The sequence below is a fragment of the Mytilus edulis genome, chromosome 5, assembly GCF_963676685.1.
Source record: "Mytilus edulis chromosome 5, xbMytEdul2.2, whole genome shotgun sequence".
Classification (NCBI taxonomy): Eukaryota; Metazoa; Mollusca; class Bivalvia; order Mytilida; family Mytilidae; genus Mytilus; species Mytilus edulis.
Genome location: NC_092348.1, coordinates 53,748,712 through 53,769,683, shown reverse-complemented (window position 1 = coordinate 53,769,683; position 20,972 = coordinate 53,748,712). Strand labels below are relative to the sequence as shown.

At 31.7% G+C, this 20,972-nt stretch overlaps 1 protein-coding gene across 2 annotated transcripts in view; it reads left to right on the top strand.

Annotated features, from left to right (window-relative positions):
* Nucleotides 1–137: 137 nt before the first annotated feature.
* The window catches only part of LOC139523894 (SUMO-activating enzyme subunit 2-like), a 39,107-nt gene continuing 18,272 nt past the window's right edge, over nt 138–20,972 (top strand). The window contains exons 1-9 of one of the 2 annotated variants that reach the window (XM_071318268.1): nt 138–324; nt 1,613–1,696; nt 6,330–6,400; nt 7,265–7,329; nt 12,163–12,263; nt 13,130–13,251; nt 13,756–13,823; nt 14,711–14,835; nt 16,055–16,151. In XM_071318268.1, coding sequence (XP_071174369.1) covers nt 181–324; nt 1,613–1,696; nt 6,330–6,400; nt 7,265–7,329; nt 12,163–12,263; nt 13,130–13,251; nt 13,756–13,823; nt 14,711–14,835; nt 16,055–16,151 — 877 coding nt within the window. In that variant the 5' untranslated portion in view covers nt 138–180. The remainder of the gene's footprint in view (nt 325–1,612; nt 1,697–6,329; nt 6,401–7,264; nt 7,330–12,162; nt 12,264–13,129; nt 13,252–13,755; nt 13,824–14,710; nt 14,836–16,054; nt 16,152–20,972) is intronic. The other variant, XM_071318269.1, reaches the window with a different exon arrangement.

Genomic DNA, 20,972 nt, shown 5'->3' with positions numbered 1-20,972 from the left:
ATTCAAGTTATCGGCTTGAAATTATTCATCTTGATTTGTTTACATTAAAAAGTAAGCGCCTTTAAAGATAATTCGATAATTTAATTTCTTTAAAAGATAAACAGTCATTATTCTTGGAAACCCATTTCTTTATCATTGCTCTCCCCGAACCATTTGGTGTCCCACATTTGAATGTAAACAATGGCGGCAAATTTGTCGGGAGTTTTGATTGAAAATACACGTGAATGTGTAAAACAGAGTAAAATTCTTGTTGTTGGGGCAGGTGGAATTGGGTGTGAATTATTGAAAAATCTTGTTTTGACAGGATTTAATGACATCACTGTCGTAAGTTCGTAGTAATTAAACCCCCCTTTTTTACATCCTGTAGAGTCATTGTCTGTAACTGTTTGAATGATACAAATATTGTCTTTAATGAGGGTTGTAATCAGTTGGTAATGGGGGTACCTTCATGACGAAAACAGGTAAAATATCTTGTCAAACCACACTAGGGTATTTTTTGGTGCATTTTGAAAAAAAAATGTACATACAACTTATCGCTATTTGTCCGCCATTACTGGAAATCACACAGGTTCCCGTTAAATTTTGACGTCATAAAGCAAAATATCTGACGCCACAATGGAAAAGTGATTGTTGTGTGCGTCAAAAGTTCAAGCGGCCAGGTCAGCCGGGATTAGCGATAAGGTGTATTGTCGTAACAATAAAAAGTCGATAGATTTTGAGAAGTCACTTTTGAATTCTTTCCTAAGTAAAGATAATGAATAATTATCAAGACCTCTGAGGAATCACTGTAATGATTATATTTTGGTGAATCACCATAAACTGTTGCAAAAAAAATACCATTTGACATCAGATGATAGAGGGCATTCCTACCTAAATATATTATATAACATTAGTTTGATATCTTCTGACTGTAACTTATTGATACTTAGATTAATAAGGAGTTTGAATGATCTACTATTGCTAAGTAATATTTTTAATCATATCCAGGTATTAGCAGAAGACTAGTTACTGTCACTTGCTTTTTTTTACTCATTAACTGAGATGTGGCATTAAAATCTTCTTCTTTCAGTTTCCACACTCCATCATACTATTGACAACTAAGTGCTATGCATGCATGGGTAATATTTTCAATTTTATATTTACATCAAAAATTTAATAAAGAAATAATAACTTGTTTTGATTTTCACTGTACACATAAGATGAAACTAAAATGTATTTACAAGGTGTTACAATTACATGATGTGAGTATTGATTGAGAACAGATATATAGGAATCTGTTCTCTGAAGGCTTCAACTGTGGTGCAGTAGACAGTATTATAACATTCTTCTGAAATCTTCAGCCAAATAAGATTAAAGCTTGTAAGCCTATCATGCCTATTGTAATGTTTACTAACGAAAAAATGTATGTGTGACAGGATTACTTAGTCAGCGGTAAGCAGTGAAGCTAAGGAAGTACTTCTTTAGCTCAGTCGGTATACACACTGCCTGGTAACAGTGAGGTCCCAGGTTAGAGTCCCGTTGGAGACAAAGATGATTTTGTAGGAAGAAACATGCTTTGGTTACACATGTATACATTGCTTGATTTTTTATTTATCTATTTTGTTTATTACAGATTGATCTAGACACAATTGATGTTAGTAATCTTAATAGACAGTTCCTGTTTCGCAAAGAGCATGTGGGCAAGTCAAAGGCCAAAGTAAGCCAGTATTTGATAAAAAAAAAAAATGTTTTAAATTGTTCTAGGAGCCAGCTAAATATCACAATTTTAAAATCTAAATTTCCTTATATTAGCAAGTTATTAATGTGTTACCACAAAATATATTATAACATTAACCAGGTTGACCTGTTGATGTCACTTTGATTATCTGTTAAGTTTGCTCAAGATTTTTAGGCAGTTAAGCTGCCTTATGCGAGCACCTTTTATTTGTGTTCTACCAAATAAATGCTGAAATATGTCCCATTGTTATTATCTAGCTGGATGTTATGTTATTTATACTAATTGGACAGTTTTTTCATACTTTTAATTCTTGATTACAAAAAATATGACCAGAAAAACCCTAAATGATCATCGATTTATCCAAAAGTTTTGAAGTTGTACATAGGAAGTAGGGCACATTAGGAATCTTTATGTAGTTTATTATCTCCTGAGATTTTGGCTAAGCTGTCAAAGAACAAATGTATGGAATTTTTAATCGCCGAAAATCTCTAAAGACAAGTAGTTTAGATTTCCCAAATGGCAAAAGTCGTAGGAATATTGTTTGTTGTCAATACGTAGTCAACTACGTCAGTAGTCTTAAACTGTTCATGCTGTTGGCGGCAATTTTAAATTATAAGATGAAATTTTTGTATCTTTTCAATTTGGAGGCAGGGGTTCAAATTAGTGGTTGTCCGAGGTCTGCGACCTTCCACTTTTACAGTCAGACTTTCTACTTGGCTACTAGCTACACTCGACATGCCCGACTTGAGAGGAAATAAAAAAATAGCTTTGCAAACCTTTTTACCAAAGTCTCCTAAATAAACGATCTCAAAACTTGTTTTTAGCATTATAATTCATGACAGCGATGTTCATTTTGTTCAACCGCTAGGTTTATACAGAAAATCGCCAACAAATAATGTTTAAATTCGAGTAGAATCGTATCTGACAAAAACAACATTGAAAACAAAATGGCTGACATGAGAAGAAAATTACACTATCGGATCCGATTCCGGAAGCGGATATGGGTAATTCCGGGTTTTGGCGATCAACTTTTAAAAAAATCAGACAGATGACAAAATACATCTTTGCATGGTAAATAAATATAAACACTAGAATTGAAAACCAAAAGATATATGTAAAAGAATGAAAAAACAGAAAATATTTTGTATCCAATACAATGCGAGTCTTTGTGACAGCTGGGAACAGTATATCTAACAATATATATATGGTCCTGGTGACAGTATAAATTTTCTTTATCAGTAATAAATGTTGGTAAAGCAAGTTAGATGCTTTTAAAGTGTAAACATATTACTGCAGCTTCAATGGGTATTTTTTTTTCTCTCAATGGGCCAGTTAAAATAGCTGGAAGTTTCTTATTTTACACATATAGTGCAACTAGATTATATGATACCTGAATGTAAGCAAATCATATGATATGTATGTGGAGTCCTTTGTGGCACTCTACCCCTCCTGTTTGATAACTTTGAAACAGTCGAGATCACCACCCCTCAACCATATTTATTGATGTATGGGACAATATAACCAATCAAATGAAATACAGGGGGAGTCCCTGGGGTCACCCCACCCCTCCTGTTTGGGAACTTTGAAACAGTTGAGATCCCCACCCCTAAACCATATATATTCATGTATGGGACAATATAACAAATCATACGAAATATAGGTGGAGTTCGTGGGGCCACTCTACCCCTTCCTGTTTGAGAATTTGAAAACGGTTGAGATCCCCACCCATAAACCATATATATTCATGTATTGGACAATACATGTATAACAAATCAAATGAATTATAGGGGGAGTCCCTAGGGTCACTGCACCCTCCTGTTTGAGAACTTGGAAACAGTCGAGATCCTAACCCCTTAACCATATATACTCATGTATGGGACTAAATAACAAATCAAATAAAATATAAGGAGAGTCCTAAGGGTCACCCTACCCAATCCTGTTTGATAACTTGGAAACAGATGAGATCCCGACCCCTCAACCATATAAATTCATGTATTGGACAATATAACAAATCAAATGAAATATAGGGGAAGACACTGGGGTCCCCCACCCCCTCCTGTTTGAAAACTTGATAACGGTCGAGATTCCCACCACTAAACCATCTATATTCATGTATGGGACAATATAAATAATCAAATGAAAAATAGGGGTAGTCCCTTGGATCACCCCATACCCTCTTGTGTGTGTTTTGAGAACTTGTAAAGGATTGAGATACCAACTCCTAAACCATATTCATTCCTGTTTGTTATTTCAAAAAGATTGAATGACAAACAAGGTCAATCTCATAGGCGTCACATATGCATATCACTTTGCTAGACCTAACACATGTCATTTTATTCCAAACTTAGACATCTGACATGGACTTGGGGTGAAGGTGGGAGTCATTTACATTTACTATGGACAGGTCAGTCAGACCTCACCATTGATCCCTGTAGTAGTAAACATTTGTCTGATTTGTGTCTCGAAACTTTTGAACTGTAGAACACAAACTCAGTTTTTCTTTCCAGGGAAGCAAGTCCATTCATACTTTTACAAGCTCGTACTAAAGTCAACTTGAACTACTAACAGTCAACTAATACAAACAATTACGATCAACTAGAAAAACTGCAATCATTGCGAATTTGTACCACTGCTGACTCAAGACTCATGACCACGAAAAAAAATATACTTAATATATACGTTGCTATTGAAAACCTTGATAAAATATGAATTATTTGCCTTAATGATTAATTCATTAAATGAACATAAATGTACAATTATATGTGAATGTTTAATGTTTGTTCTTTTAAATCTTAAAAAAAAAGATTGAAGCAACATTGCTACAGTTTTCATAATTATGTTTGCCTTGATTTTTGGTTAACTGCCTACAGTGCTTACAGCACTTTGATTTATCTAATTGACTTTATACTACACAGTTGACCAATTTTTTTTTTTATCTTTGGAAATGAATACAGATGGATTAAAGACAAGTTTTTTTTCAAATGCATGATGCATGAATAGGTGAATATAGAAGAAGTAGTCACTAGATACCCCATAGAAGTTACTGCCGCCTCCCCCTGTCAAAAAAAATAATATTTTTGTTTTTACCCATTTTTATATTATTGAAAAAAATAGAAAGAGCGAAACTGTTTAGGCCTAACTTAAAAGTATGTGAGAATCCTGTTAAATGCTAAAAAAAAATTTGGTAGGTTGGTCGGGATTTTTTATGCCCCTACCTACATATGTCCTGCTTCAGGATAAAGTTTTTGGTCATTGTAGGTAGTTTGTGATGAAGTTAAAGTCCAAAAAAATTGAAGCATAGTACACATGTTCAATATGACTATGATGACATGATCTATCTAATTTTAATGCCAAATTAGAGTTTTGACCCCAATTTCCTGGTCCACTGAACAGAGAAAATGTGTGATTGGGTCATCTGTGTTCTATGGACACATTCTCTGTTTTGAATTTTAAATTTCTGTTTTATGTTTCTGACTTAGTGGAGGGAGGCATTAACTTTTACTCTTTCCGTCTGTAAGTATGTATGTCCGTATATCCCAAAACTGGTTTCTGTTCTCTAACTTGAGTTTGCCCCAACCAAATGTTATGACACTTTTACACAATGCTTATTACAACAAAAGACAAAATCAAGTTGCCATTTTGGTGGCATCACTTTAACTGTTCTAGCTTTATGGCCCTTTATAATTTAAAAAATTACAAAAATTTTAGTTTCTATGTATTATTTAACTTAAGTTTGCCTCAACCAAATGTTATCAAACTGATACACAATGCTTATTACCACAAAACAAAGATCAAATTTGAATTTTGATGGCGTCACTTAAACCATTCTAGAGTTATGTCCCTTTATAGCTTGAAAAAGAGCAAAATTTTTTGTTTCCTTTCTATAACTTAGGTTTGCCCCAACCAAACATTATGAAACCTATACACACAACACTTATTACCAAAAAATTCAAATCAAGTACAAATTTAGGTAGTGTCACTTTTATTGTTCTTCAGTAATGTCCCTTTTTAATGTTGTATGGAAGCGTGGACATCATCTGTGTTAATGGGGACACATTCTCCATTTAATTTACAATGAGTCTATGTGAGCAACATTGTGCCCTTGACAGTGCTTAATCAAAAATGGTCAAAAAATACTAAGGTTTGGGGATACAAAGTAGGTTAGGTAGCTATAGGGAAACAGTAAACACATGTACCTTTTTGTTTTGCAGTAGAAATATAGTTTTATTCTCTAGAAAATTGAATGTTTATTTGATGAAATTCTGACTCAAGCCAGCTTCCACTATTCACTCACCTACATATATATGCAAGTGGATAGTGGGCCTGGCTTTAGTGAGACTGTTTTCCTGGTTATGATATGAAACTCAAATATACATGATTTTGCTTCAATTTTAAATTAAAAAACATGTGAGAACTAACTGAAGAATAGAGAATGGAAACACAGAATGTGTAAAAGAGACTAAACTCTCATCAAAGAGCAGAAAACATCTTTGTGTTATATAAAATCGGATGAAATTTTTATTGCATTAATTTACTTCTCCAGTAAGATGTTGAGAAAAGTTAAATGTACTTTTGTGTACGCTTACATTTTATAATTATGTTCCAATTGCAGGTTGCAATGGAAAGTACATTAAAGTTTAACCCTAATGTCAAGATACAGGCATTCCATGACAGTATCATGAGGTAACCAGATTATAAAATGTCTGTCTTGTTGTTTGTAGCTCTGTCTGTTAGAGGTAAACACCTCTGTTAGATAATACTAATTTGATCAGCCTCTGCTATTATGATTGTATTTGTTTAAGAACATTGAATATTTAGCAACATTCAAGCAGCACCTGCATACAGGGTATAATTTCTTAAAATAGGACTCACTACACTAGCCCTGAGCATAATAAACCACTGAGAATTCTTGAAATTTATAATGCTTACAACTACAATACAAGATACCTTTTCAAAATCTTTTAGTCACTAGTGTACACATGGATATGTCAATACAAATGCATCGATGATAAAATTGTATGCAATTATGTGGGACAACATCCCTAATGCGCCTTGAAATGAGGAACTCACAAGTCATGTGTAAACAAAAATTCTCTGTGTAGTGATATTTGACACTTTTCTATGATAAAAAGTGACTGAGCTTAACCATTTGAGTTAATTTAGAAAGTAGGGGAACACAGAATAAATGTGTAAAATCTATGGAGCTATTAAATGTGTTCAAAGTATTAAATTTTCAACAATTTTATTGTGTTAAAAATGGGATTTTTTACCATGAGGAGCCGCATCACAAAAGGATACTCAGGGTTTGCTAATTTACGGAAAAAGTAATCTCACTTCGTACCCCGAAAATTTAACCACATATGTCAAAATGTCTCAGCTTCGAAACGAGCCATCACACATATCCAAGTTAACGATATGGACTGAGCAACAGAAGAAAACGTTACCATTACCGCCTATGGAGAAACTAATGCGCATCTATACCCATGTGTTAAAATAAAAATAAATGTATTCCTCGTTCACATTTAATTGATCTTTATTTTTTTTCAGTACAGAGTATGGCTTAAATTTCTTTAAACAGTTTAGTGCAGTAATGAATGCCTTAGACAATAGAGGTTTGTACTTGATTTTGCATATTTTACAGGTAGTTTTAGACAGAATCATATTTTGTTATAGTGAACATTTCAGCAAAACATTATCAGCAAAAATGTGATCTTTCTCCTATGTAGATATATGTTTTATAATCTTCAATGTTGAAAATGTAGATAGATTCTGGCTTGTGAATAGCAGGTAGAGGGAAATGTTTACAGTAAAACTTATCAGTGGGACAAGATTATTAGTGATCTCAAGACTTCTTTTGGTAGTAAATGATGATGGGTTGCTGTCTAAATAATATATACTCCATTTTACTGTTTATTCATTGTTATGAATTATTTTGATTCAAACTATCTTTTGGATAGAAAACAGTTTTGAAAACAAGAACTCTGTGGCGATGCAACAGTTAAACAAGTATGATGCGACGAGTATGAGCATACTCAGGGACTTTCTATACTGTCCCTGGCACACTCATGCAGTAATGTGATTTTGACAATCCTTTTAAGTTGTACATGTATCAAAATGACCGAAATTAGGTGAAAAAATTTCCAGATCCTTGCTCTGTGCTAATAAAAACAATAGTCTTGCCAATGAAAAAAATAGCCATTTTAGTTTAAATAAGAAACAGTTATAAACCATTCTTTTAGCTTTAGAATAGGTTCTCTTTTATTAAAAAAAATGGTAAAAGGAAACACAATGTCTGAAAATATTGCCCTAGGAATGCTTTTTAATCAACTACAGAGGATTTGGGAATTGGAAATTTTTATCGGTGATTGACCATCAATCTGTCTAACATTTTAAGCACTATCATGCAAATATTTATTTCTACATGATTTTACAGTGCTTATCCAGTGACCTTTGGGGTATCACAATAGCAATGGCTCAAACAGTTTACCAAATTGCAGTCAGATTTCTTCTCCAACTAACTTATCAACTGGTAAAATGTTTTAGCAGATTGCTCAAGTGAAATGTTGTTAGTATGAAGTGAGTGCTGTAAAATCAAAAGCAATACTTACCATCAAGATCCAGTTAGTTGATATCTTTGTAATTCTTTTCAAACACAATAATGACTTACTATAGTATGAGTCACTGAATAAGAAGGTCTAATTTTGACATGGAAACTTCTATCATAAATAGATTTTATAAATAAATAGTTCAAACCATTGTTTTGTAAGTCTATAATTTATAGCTCCGTTTTCTTACAACAAGTTAGTGCATAATTGTAATTTGGATTTTTTTTTCTAAAGCAATTACTTATCTGCTACCATTAAAGGGAAATAATTTACATTACTGAAAATCAGCAAAATACTGTCACAATTTTTGTCTGACAAATATCAACTTTCCTCATTTAATTTGTTTGTAACATTACTTTTATGATTATTAAACTTTTATCCTCTGTTTTGAAAAGAACAATGAAATTTATTTTCAAGATGATCAAAATTTTGAAAAAAAACTGTTCAAAACCTATTATTGAACACATTCAAAGTTCCAAAAATCATACAAATTCCCCTGTAAATTAAGAAAGTATCACCAGTCCAGTAGTCAGTAATTTTATTTTGACATGAATTTTTATTGATATGGTAAAATTATAGATTAACAGCTGTTTTGCCAAACTTTATTTTTCAAAGTACTTAGGATTCTCTACCATGGAGTCAAGATTACTTATAAGCAGTATTTGGCAAAACCTTTGTAATTTGTGTCCTAAATGCCCTTCAACTTCCTCCTAATTTGGCAATTCATTTTTTTTTTTTATTTAAGTCGTATTCATGATTTTTTTGTAGGCAAAATCAGAAGCCTGGTATTATTGATTAATTTTTAGCTCACCTGTTCCGAAGGGACAAGTGAGCTTATGCCATCACTTGGCGTCCGTCGTTGTCCGTCGTCTGTCGTCGTCTGTCGTCGTAAACTATTTCAAGAATCTTCTCCTCTGAAACTACTGGGCCAAATACTTTCAAACTTTAACTGAATGTTCCTTAGGGTATCTAATTTATAAATTGTATCCGAAGTTTTGATCTATCAACAAACATGGTCGCCATTGCTAAAAATAGAACATAGGGGTCAAATGCAGTTTTTGGCTTATAACTCAAAAAACAAAGCATTTAGAGCAAATCTGACATGGGGTAATATTGTTTATCAGGTCAAGATCTATCTGCCCTGAAATTTTCAGATGAATCAGACAACCCGTTGTTGGGTTGCTGCCCCTGAATTGGTATTTTTAAGGAAATTTTGCTGTTTTTGGTTATTATCTTGAATATTATTATAGATAGAGATAAACTGTAAACAGGAATAATGTTCAGCAAAGTAAGATTTACAAATAAGTCAACATGACGGAAATGGTCAGTTGACCCCTTTAGGAGTTATTGCCCTTTATAGTCAATTTTTAACCATTTTTCGTAAATCTTAGTAATCTTTTACAAAAATCTTCTCCTCTGAAACTACTGGGCCAAATACTTCCAAACTTTAACTGAATGTTCCTTAGGGTATCTAGTTTGTAAATTGTATCCGAAGTTATGATCTATCAACAAACATGGTCGCCATTGCTAAAAATAGAACATAGGGGTCAAATGCAGTTTTTGGCTTATAACTCAAAAACCAAAGCATTTAGAGCAAATCTTACATGGGTAATATTGTTTATCAGGTCAAGATCTATCTGCCCTGAAATTTTCAGATGAATCAGACAACCCGTTGTTGGGTTGCTGCCCCTGAATTGGTATTTTTAAGGAAATTTTGCTGTTTTTGGTTATTATCTTGAATATTATTATAGATAGAGATAAACTGTAAACAGAAATGATGTTCAGCAAAGTAAGATTTACAAATAAGTCAACATGACGGAAATGGTCAGTTGACCCTTTTAGGAGTTATTGTCCTTTATAGTCAATTTTTAACCATTTTTCGTAAATCTTAGTAATCTTTTACAAAAATCTTCTCCTCTGAAACTACTGGGCCAAATACTTCCAAACTTTAACTGAATGTTCCTTAGGGTATCTAGTTTGTAAATTGTATCCGAAGTTGTGATCTATCAACAAACATGGTCGCCATTGCTAAAAATAGAACATAGGGGTCAAATGCAGTTTTTGGCTTATAACTCAAAAACCAAAGCATTTAGAGCAATCTGACATGGGATAATATTGTTTATCAGGTCAAGATCTATCTGCCCTGAAATTTTCAGATGAATCAGACAACCTGTTGTTGGGTTACTGCCCCTGAATTGGTAATTTTAAAGAAATTTTGCTGCTTTTGGTTATTATCTTGAATATTATTATTGATAGAGATAAACTGTAAACAGCAATAATGTTCGGCAAAGTAAGATTTACAAATAAGTCAACATGACCGAAATGGTCAGTTGACCCCTTTAGGAGTTATTGCCCTTTATAGTCAATTTTTAACCATTTTTCGTAAATCTTAGTAATCTTTTACAAAAATCTTCTCCTCTGAAACTACTGGGCCAAATACTTCCAAACTTTAACTGAATGTTCCTTAGGGTATCTAGTTTGTAAATTGTATCCGAAGTTATGATCTATCAACAAACATGGTCGCCATTGCTAAAAATAGAACATAGGGGTCAAATGCAGTTTTGGCTTATAACTCAAAAACCAAAGCATTTAGAGCAAATCTGACATTGGGTAATATTGTTTATCAGGTCAAGATCTATCTGCCCTGAAATTTTCAGATGAATCAGACAACCTGTTGTTGGGTTGCTGCCCCTGAATTGATAATTTTAAGGAAATTTTGCTGTTTTTGTTTATTATCTTGAATATAATTATAGATAGAAATAAACTGTAAACAGCAATAATGTTCAGCAAAGTAAGATCTTCAATTAAGTCAATTTGACCAAAATTGTCAATTATTGCCCTTTAAAGACTTTTTTCACAATTTGTTCATCATATTGACTTACTTTAAAAAATCTTCTCCTTTGAAACTGCTGTATCAATTTCAGCCAAACTTAGGCTAAATGAGTTTCAGAGTATCTAGTATAAATTTTATATTTTATTTCCTTGTATGTCAAGAAACATAGCTCCTATGGCTAAAATAGAACATAGGAGAAAATGATTTTTTTTTTTGGCTTTTGAAGAAAATAGGACGATCCAAAAAACATTTAAATAAATTGAAAAGCCAAAATAATCATTGATGAGAGATTTAACCAAAAGAATTAAGGTGAGCGATGCAGGCTCTTGAGAGCCTCTTGTTTAGTGTACACTAACTCAATAAAAATTATTTCCCTTTAATGCCAGCAGATCAGTAATTTGTATAGAAAATATTATACGAATCATAATTACACAATATCTCTGTCTTAGAAGACAAAGCTATAAAATATACATCTACAAAACAATGGTTTGAACTATTTATTTATAAAATCTATTTATGATAGAAGTTTCCATGTCAAAATTAGACCTTCTTATTTAGTGACTCATACTATAGTAAGTTATTTTTTCATTTGAAAAGAATTACAAAGATATCAACTAACTGGATCTTGATGGTAAGAATTACTTTTGATTTTACAGCACTCACTTCATACTAACAACATTTCACTAGAGCAATCTGCTAAAATATTTTACCAGTTGTTCAGTTTGTGGGAGAAGAAATCTAACTGCAATTTGGTAGACTGTTTGAGCCATTGCTATTGTGATACCCCAAAGGTCACTGGATAAGCACTGTAATAAACCTTTATTGATTAAACTACAGCACCAACTATTTCTTCTTTTTTAGAGTAGCATCCCTAGGTATGTAAATAATTTGGAAAAATCACAATTATAAGTGCTTTGGGTGCATTTCACATAAAAAAATTAGCAAATACTCTTAGTATATGTAAATTTCCTAGTTGATGATACACCTTTTTCTGATATTTATTTCAGCTGCTAGAAATCATGTAAATCGTATGTGTTTATCAGCTGATGTTCCCCTCATAGAAAGTGGTACAGCTGGATATCTTGGACAAGTTCAAGTTATTAAAAAGGTAGGGTAATGGTAAAGATTAAAGAAGAAATTCCAGAAAGCATTTGAGGTGAAAACCTTCTATTATCAAGTTATATAATGACAGATATAGTTTTTAATCTGTCCTAGTGTTTGCTTCATTGACCTACTAAGTTTTACATCTTAGTTCAGATTCTCTGTGACCTTCATCACATAATCAGATATAATTGGCAGCATCTAGGAAGTACTATCTTTAATTGTAAGTTAATCTGAATTGTTATTTAGCGTTAATTGGCAAACTACTAAGTTTGACGATGCATCAGATACTGTGTGACTCACAAATAAACTTGGTACATTATAACTGAACATCAGATACTAAGTTTAAACCAGTGATTGGTTTTAGTAAGAGATAAAAAAATTAGATAATGACTTTTATTTTATTACCAATCTTAAAATTTATTAGGTAATTCAAATCGTATTCTAGATAAAGGGGGTTAGATTTTCAGTCGCTACATAGTTATCTCCATTGTGCATCATGTATTTGTCACAATGTCCCTTACTCAATTATGCCTTGCCTATGATAGAAGAGGAAAATTATGTATTTTGGTTAATGTAGTTTACTCCAAAAAAATGGGGTCACATTAAGTTTAAACTAAGTACATATTTTATTGTGATGTAACATTTATAAACTGTATGGCAAATTAAGGTATTGACTTATGAATTAGGGACTTAATACGTTATTGCTATGATAAACCAAAAACTTTTACCCTTAACATTTACTTATTTCTCACTTTTGCATTAACATATGTCATTGATAAATAAAAACAGTTTCAACTGAATAAAAAAAATGCTGAATAATAATATTTGATGTTTGCAATTTACTGATATATGTTCCATTGTATTCAACAGGGTTTAACAGAATGTTACGAATGTCAACCAAAACCTACACAGAAAACTTTTCCAGGCTGTACGATACGTAATACTCCATCAGAACCAGTGCATTGTGTTGTTTGGGCCAAACATTTATTCAAGTATGTACGATAAGTTTGTACAGTGTTCCTCATGTGGCCATTCTCAGTGTAAAAATTTATTAAGAAGACTAACCTAGCTAATTCAAAAGAGTTACATCACATAGACCGTTTATAAATTCAACACAGGAAAATCTGAATACAAGCCATGTGTTCGTCTTCAATCAAATGTAGAAGTCATGCTTGTTGTACACGTAGCACCAATCTAAATCCTAATTACATAAACAACTTTATACAAATTATAGACAAGTTCAACTAAGATATTTGAAATTCTACCTGCATAAAGACCAAAATGTAATTTATGAAACTCATTCACAATTCTAAAAACCACAACACGCAGGCAGACTGAATTTGGGTTGCGATTCATTTATCGTTCTAGAGTAATTCTCCATTTTAACTTGGAAAATTGAAAGCTTCAGCAGGGGCATTGGTGTCCTCTGACAAATGCTTCTTTTATATTGAAATTCTTTACCATTTCTAACATAACATGTTTGATATATTTTCTAGTCAGTTATTTGGAGAAGATGATCCAGATCAGGATGTATCACCAGACACAGAAGATCCAGAGCTTGCTGGTTTGTATCATTTTTTGGAAAATACAATAGTTTATAAATTAAAGGATCAATTATTTAGTACACCATTTCATTTGCCATGGCAAAATAATTTTCTCATTTCCATAAACCCACTCTTGATTTTGAAGATTCTCTCCAGTTAATTGTATGGAATTTGCTTCAATGCAAATACAATATAAATTGTTTACATTTTTGGAAAAAAGATCATAGATTCCTTTGGTTCAATACAAATATCACAAGGTCCCTTTGCAATCTTGGTTATGGCCTTATATTCAATGTATAGAAAAAATAAAGAAAGCTTTACAGAATTCTACCATTGAAAATGGAAATAAAAAGTAAAAATTTTGATCATCAAAAACTGCCGGTATTATTACAATAGCCTGAATAGGATGTCCATGCCCTATTTGACTATGTTTTATGCAATGTATCTACTACAGCAGCCAAATGGACTAAGAATTTCATCTACATCACTAAAAATGTGATCATGAAAAACTACAATTATTATTACTTAAAGCAAGATGTCCATATTGTATTTGACATTTTACAGTATCCAAGGGGTCTAAGAAGTTTATCTTCAGCAATCTTTATCTTGTTAATACTGAGGTTGTTAGTTCATGCATAGAAAGTTTGACTTAGATCTTAATTTACTATGATCTCCAGTTTAGATGCAGAAGGTGGTAGTTATTTTTGAACAAAAAGGCTTGCTCCACCATTTAAACTGGCTGCCACACTATTACCATTAAAGTCCTGTTAAACACCTACAATCAATTAATCTTTCATCTGTTGATTATATTCCTGGTTCTGATTTTGTTCTTTACTAAATTTTTTCCTAGACCTGAAGGATTTGTCTGTAAATTGTTTCATTCTATTGCATAAACATTGTTCTACAGGTGATGCTGGTAAAAGTGCAATGGAGAAAGAAGCATCAGAGACTGCTGTAGGTGGTATAGAAAGAAAATCCACAAGAACATGGGCCACAGGGACAGCTTATAATCCCCATAAATTATTCAATAAGGTTAGTCATGGTTAAAATATAGGAGAGAAAATCCGCAAGAACATGGGCTTCAGGGGCAGCTTATAATCCTCACAAATTATTCAATAAGGTTAGTCATGGTTAAAATATAGAGAGAGAAAATCCACAAGAACATGGGCCACAGGGACAGCTTATAATCCTTACGAATTATTCAATAAGGTTAGTCATGGTTAAAATATAGAGAGAGAAAATCCACAAGAACATGGGCCACAGGGACAGCTTATAATCCTCAAAAATTATTCAATAAGGTTAGTCATGGTTAAAATATAGGAGAGAAAATCCACAAGAACATGGGCCTCAGGGGCAGCTTATAATCCTCACAAATTATTCAATAAGGTTAGTCATGGTTAAAATATAGAGAGAGAAAATCCACAAGAACATGGGCCACAGGGACAGCTTATAATCCTCAAAAATTATTCAATAAGGTTAGTCATGGTTAAAATATAGGAGAGAAAATCCACAAGAACATGGGCCTCAGGGACAGCTTATAATCCTCATAAATTATTCAATAAGGTTAGTCATGGTTAAAATATAGAGAGAGAAAATCCACAAGAACATGGGCCACAGGGACATTTTACAATCCCCATAAATTATTCAACAAGGTTAGTCATGGTTAAAATATACAGAGAAAATCCACTAGAACATGGGCCACAGGGACAGCTTATAATCCCCATTAATTATTCAATAAGGTTAGTCATGGTTAAAATATATACAGTGAGAAAATCCACAAGAACATGGGCCATAGGGACAGCTTATAATCCCCATAAATTATTCAATAAGGTTAGTCAAGGATAAAATATATTGAAAGAAAATCCACTAGAACATGGGCCACTGGACAGCTTATAATCCTTACAAATTATTCAATAAGGTAGGTAAAGGATAAACTTTAATATTTTCTCAAACATGCACAGATTGAAATAGATAAAAATTTCAACAACTCAAATTAAAAACAGGTAATCTACTATATATAGAAATACCACTATACAAAAACAATATAATGAAAGGAAATATTGGGTGAATATGTTGTTAAAATTGAATTAGTTAAAGAATAGAACAAAATTTTGGTCAAGAAAATGTCGTCCAGTACATAATTTCCATATCTTTCAAGAGAACTTCCACTCTTGAATTTGTTCTAATAATGTAGGGAATGCATATATTGAGAATTTTAACACAATTAATTTCTGTCTTTTATATTTTTCAGTTTTTTAAAGATGATATAAAATATTTATTATCCATGGAAAATTTATGGAAGAAAAGACGACCGCCAACTCCACTTGAGTATTCTGATTTACCAAAAGGTTTGATTATATCCTTGATTGTTTAAATACTTTAACCCAAGGATCCGGACATCTTTTCACCTAGTTTCCATCCTTTTGAGAGAACTTAAAAGTTGGTGCCCTTTTTATACACCTGTCAAAACTTAAAACTTTACACACGTCTTTGTTATATTAATTTGAAGATCTGTATACTTTTTGGTGATAATTCAAAATTTAATTTTTGAGTTATTGAGTATTTTGTAAAAAAGGGGAGTTTTTTTTACATGTCGCTCCATATCTCAAAAACAATTAATGATTATTGCTTAAAACTTTACACACTTCTTTGTTATATTAATCTAAAGATCTGTATATTTTTATACGACCGCAAAATTTTTCGTCGTATATTGCTATCACGTTGGCGTCGTCGTCGTCCGAATACTTTTAGTTTTCGCACTCTAACTTTAGTAAAAGTGAATGGAAATCTATGAAATTTTAACACAAGGTGTATGACCACAAAAGGAAGGTTGGTATTGATTTTGGGAGTTTTGGTCCCAACATTTTAGGAATTAGGGGCCAAAAAGGGCCCAAATAAGCATTTTCTTGGTTTTCACACTATAACTTTAGTTTAAGTTAATAGAAATCTATGAAATTTTGACACAAGGTTTATGACCACAAAAGAACGGTTGGGATTGATTTTGGGAGTTTTGGTTTCAACAGTTTAGGAATTAGGGGCCAAAAAAGGGCCCAAATAAGCATTATTCTTGGTTTTCGCACAATAACTTTAGTTTAAGTAAATAGAAATCAATGAAATTTAAACACAATGTTAATGACTACAAAAGGAAGGTTGGTATTGATTTTGGGAGTTTAGGTCCCAACAGTTTAGGAATTAGGGGCCAAAAAGGGACCCAAATAAGCATTTTTCTTGGTTTTTGCACCATAACGTTAGTATAAGTAAATAGAAATCTATGAAATTTAAACACAAGGTTTATGACCATAAAAGGAAGGTTGGTATTGATTTTGGGAGTTTTGGTCCCAACAGAATAAGGGGCCCAAAGGGTCCAAAATTAAACTTTGTTTGATTTCATCAAAATTGAATAATTAGGGTTCTTTGATATGCCGAATCTAACTGTCATGACTGTGTATGTAGATTCTTAACTTTTGGTCCTGTTTTCAAATTGGTCTACATTAAGGTCCAAAGGGTCCAAAATTAAACTTAGTTTGATTTTGACAAAAAATGAAACAGTTAGGTTCTTTGATATGCTGAATCTAAAAATGTACTTAGATTCTTGATTATTGGCCCAGTTTTCAAGTTGGTCCAAATTGGGGTCCAAAATTAAACTTTGTTTGATTTCATCAATAATTGAATAAATGGGGTTCTTTGATATACCAAATCTAACTGTGTATGTAGATTCTTCATTTTTGGTCCTGTTTTCAAATTGGTCTACACTAAAGTCCAAAGGGTCCAAAATTAAACTTAGTCTGATTTTAACAAAAATTGAAATCTTGGGGTTCTTTTATATGCTGAATCCAAAAATGTACTTAGATTTTTTATTATGGGCCCAGTTTTCAAGTTGGTCCAAATCAGGATCTAAAATTATTATATTAAGTATTGTGCAATAGCAAGTCTTTTCAATTGCACAGTATTGCGCAATGGCAAGAAATATCTAATTGCACAATATTGTGAAATAGCAATTTTTTTTTTAATTAGAGTTATCTTTCTTTGTCCAGAATAGTAAGCAAGAAATATCTAATTGCAAAATATTGTGCAATAGCAAGATTTTTTTTTAATTGGAGTTATCTTTCTTTGTCCAGAATCAACTTAAATCTTTGTTATATACAATATACAATGTATATTCACTTTTTACTACCAACTGATAAATTAAAATAATCTTTACCATTCAGTGATAACAAGCAGTTTTTTTACATCTTAATATTTTATGATGTATTTAAATGAGTAGTTATTGTTGCAAACTCCATTAGAAATTTTAATTGAGATTAGTTTTGGAATAAGGGAAAGGGGGATGTGATTAAAAAAATTGGGTTCAATTTTTCTCATTTGAAATTTCATAAATAAAAAAGAAAATTTCTTCAAACATTTTTTTGAGAGGATTAATATTCAACAGCATAGTGAATTGCTCTAAGAGAAAACAAAAATTTTAAGTTCATTAGAACACATTCATTCTGTGTCAGAAACCTATGCTGTGTCAACTATTTAATCACAATCCAAATTTAGAGCTGAATCCAGCTTGAATGTTGTGTCCATACTTGCCCCAACCGTTCAGGGTTCAACCTCTGCGGTCGTATAAAGCTACGCCCTGCGGAGCATCTGGTTTGCTTTTGATTAAAAAATTTATTTTAGTGATATTTAGTTTTTTGTAAAAAAAAGAGAAGGGGGGTGGGGGGGTTCACATGTCCCACTGTATCTCAAAAACAATATATGGTTATTGCCTAAAACTTTCTCAGAAACTATGATTATTGCAAAAACTGCCACACAAGGAGTCGGGCGTATCATGCGCTCATGGCACAGCTGTTTATTAGAATAAAGCTTGTCAAAATCACATAATTATGCTCATACTCTAACTTGTTTAACTGTTGCATCGCATTTACTTCATGTGAATTTTCCTAACATTTTCCTAAAATTGTCCAAAGGCAATTAAGGGAAGGCAACAATTTAAAAATGAAATGATTTCATTGACTCAAAATGATAATTTTCTCAGTTGATGAAAGTTGATCAGTAAGATTTATAACTTATCAGTTTATGAAAGTTGATCTGTTAGATTTATAGCTTACAAGAAGTTGAAAGTTGATCTGTAAGATTTATAGCTTACAAGAAGTTGAAAGTTGATCTGTAAGATTTATAACTTATCAGTTTATGAAAGTTGATCTGTTAGATTTATAGCTTACAAGTTGATGAAAGTTGATCTGTAAGATTTATAGCTTACAAGAAGTTGAAAGTTGATCTGTAAGATTTATAACTTACAAGTTGTTGAAAGTTGATCTGTAAGATTTATTACTTACAAATTGTTGAAAGTTGATCTGTAAGATTTACAACTTACAAGTTGTTGAAAGTTGTTCATTAAGATTTATAGCTTACAAGTTGATGAAAGTTGATCTGTAAGATTTATGACTTACAAGTTGTTGAAAGTTGATCTGTAAGATTTATTACTTACAAGTTGATGAAAGTTGATCTATAATATTTATAGCTTACAAGTTGATGAAAGTTGATTTGTAAGATTTATAACTTACAAGTTGATGAAAGTTGATCTGTAAGATTTATGACTTACAAGTTGTTGAAAGTTGATCTGTAAGATTTATTACTTATAAGTTTATGAAAGTTGATCTTTAAGATTTATAGCTTACAAGTTGATGAAAGTTGATCTGTAAGATTTATAACTCACAAGTTGTTGAAAGTTGATCTGGTAAGATTTATAACTAACAGGTTGTTGAAAGTTGATCTGTAAGATTTATAGCTTACAAGTTGTTGAATGTTGATCTGTAAGATTTATTACTTACAAATTGTTGAAAGTTGATCTGTAAGATTTACAACTTACAAGTTGTTGAAAGTTGATCTGTAAGATTTATAACTTACAAGTTGTTGAAAGTTGATCTGTAAGATTTATAACTTATAAGTTTATGAAAGTTGATCGGTAAGAATTATAGCTTACAAATTGATGAAAGTTGATCTGTAAGATTTATAGCTTACAAGTTGTTGAAAGTTGATCTGTAAGATTTATAGCTTACAATTTTTTGAAAGTTGGATCTGTAAGATTTATAACTTACAAGTTGATGAAAGTTGATCTGTAAGATTTATAGCTTACAAGTTGTTGAAAGTTGATCTGTAGGATTTATTACTTACAAGTTGTTGAAAGTTGATCTGTAAGATTTATAACTTATAAGTTTATGAAAGTTGATCGTTAAGATTTATAGCTTATCTGTAAGATTTATAACTTACAAGTTGTTGAAAATTGATTTGTAAGATTTATAACTTATAAGGTGATGAAAGTTGATCTGTAAGATTTATGGCTTACAAATTCTAGAAAGTTGATCTGTAAGATTTATAACTAACACGTTGTTGAAAGTTGATCTTTAAAATGTATAGCTTACAAGTTGTTGAAAGTTGATCTGTAAAATGTATAGCTTACAAGTTGTTGAAAGTTGATCTTAAAGATTTATAGCTTACAAGTTGTTGAAAGTTGATCTGTGAGATTTATAGCTTACAAGTTGATGAAAGTTGATCTGTAAGATTTATAACTTACAAGTTGTTGAAAGTTGATCTGTAAGATTTATTACTTATAAATTGTTGAAAGTTGATCTGTAAGATTTACAACTTACAAGTTGTTGAAAGTTTATCTGTAAGATTTATAACTTATAAGTTTATGAAAGTTGATCTGTAAGATTTATAACTTACAAGTTGTTGAAAATTGATCTGTAAGATTGATAACTTATAAGTTGATGAAAGTCGATCTGTAAGATTGATAACTTATAAGTTGATGAAAGTCGATCTGTAAGATTTATAACTTAAAAGTTGTTGGAAGTTTGATCTGTAAGATTTATAACTTACAAGTTTATAAAAGTTGATCTGTAAGATTTATAACTCACAAGTTGATGAAAGTTGATCTGTAAGAATTATAGCTTACAAGTTATGTGGGTATGTAAGATTTTAAAAAAATGTTTGAAAAAATCTTACCATGGACCAAGGCAGAAAAACTAGGAAGAAAATGATACACCTTTTATAGACCCCAATAAATTATGTGTATATTCATCAATACAACTGCTGTCAAACAACAAAATCAGAGGTTTTAAGTTGTATTTTGCAATGTTTATCCCAGTTAAATAATAAAATTTGGTAAAAAAAGATATGAA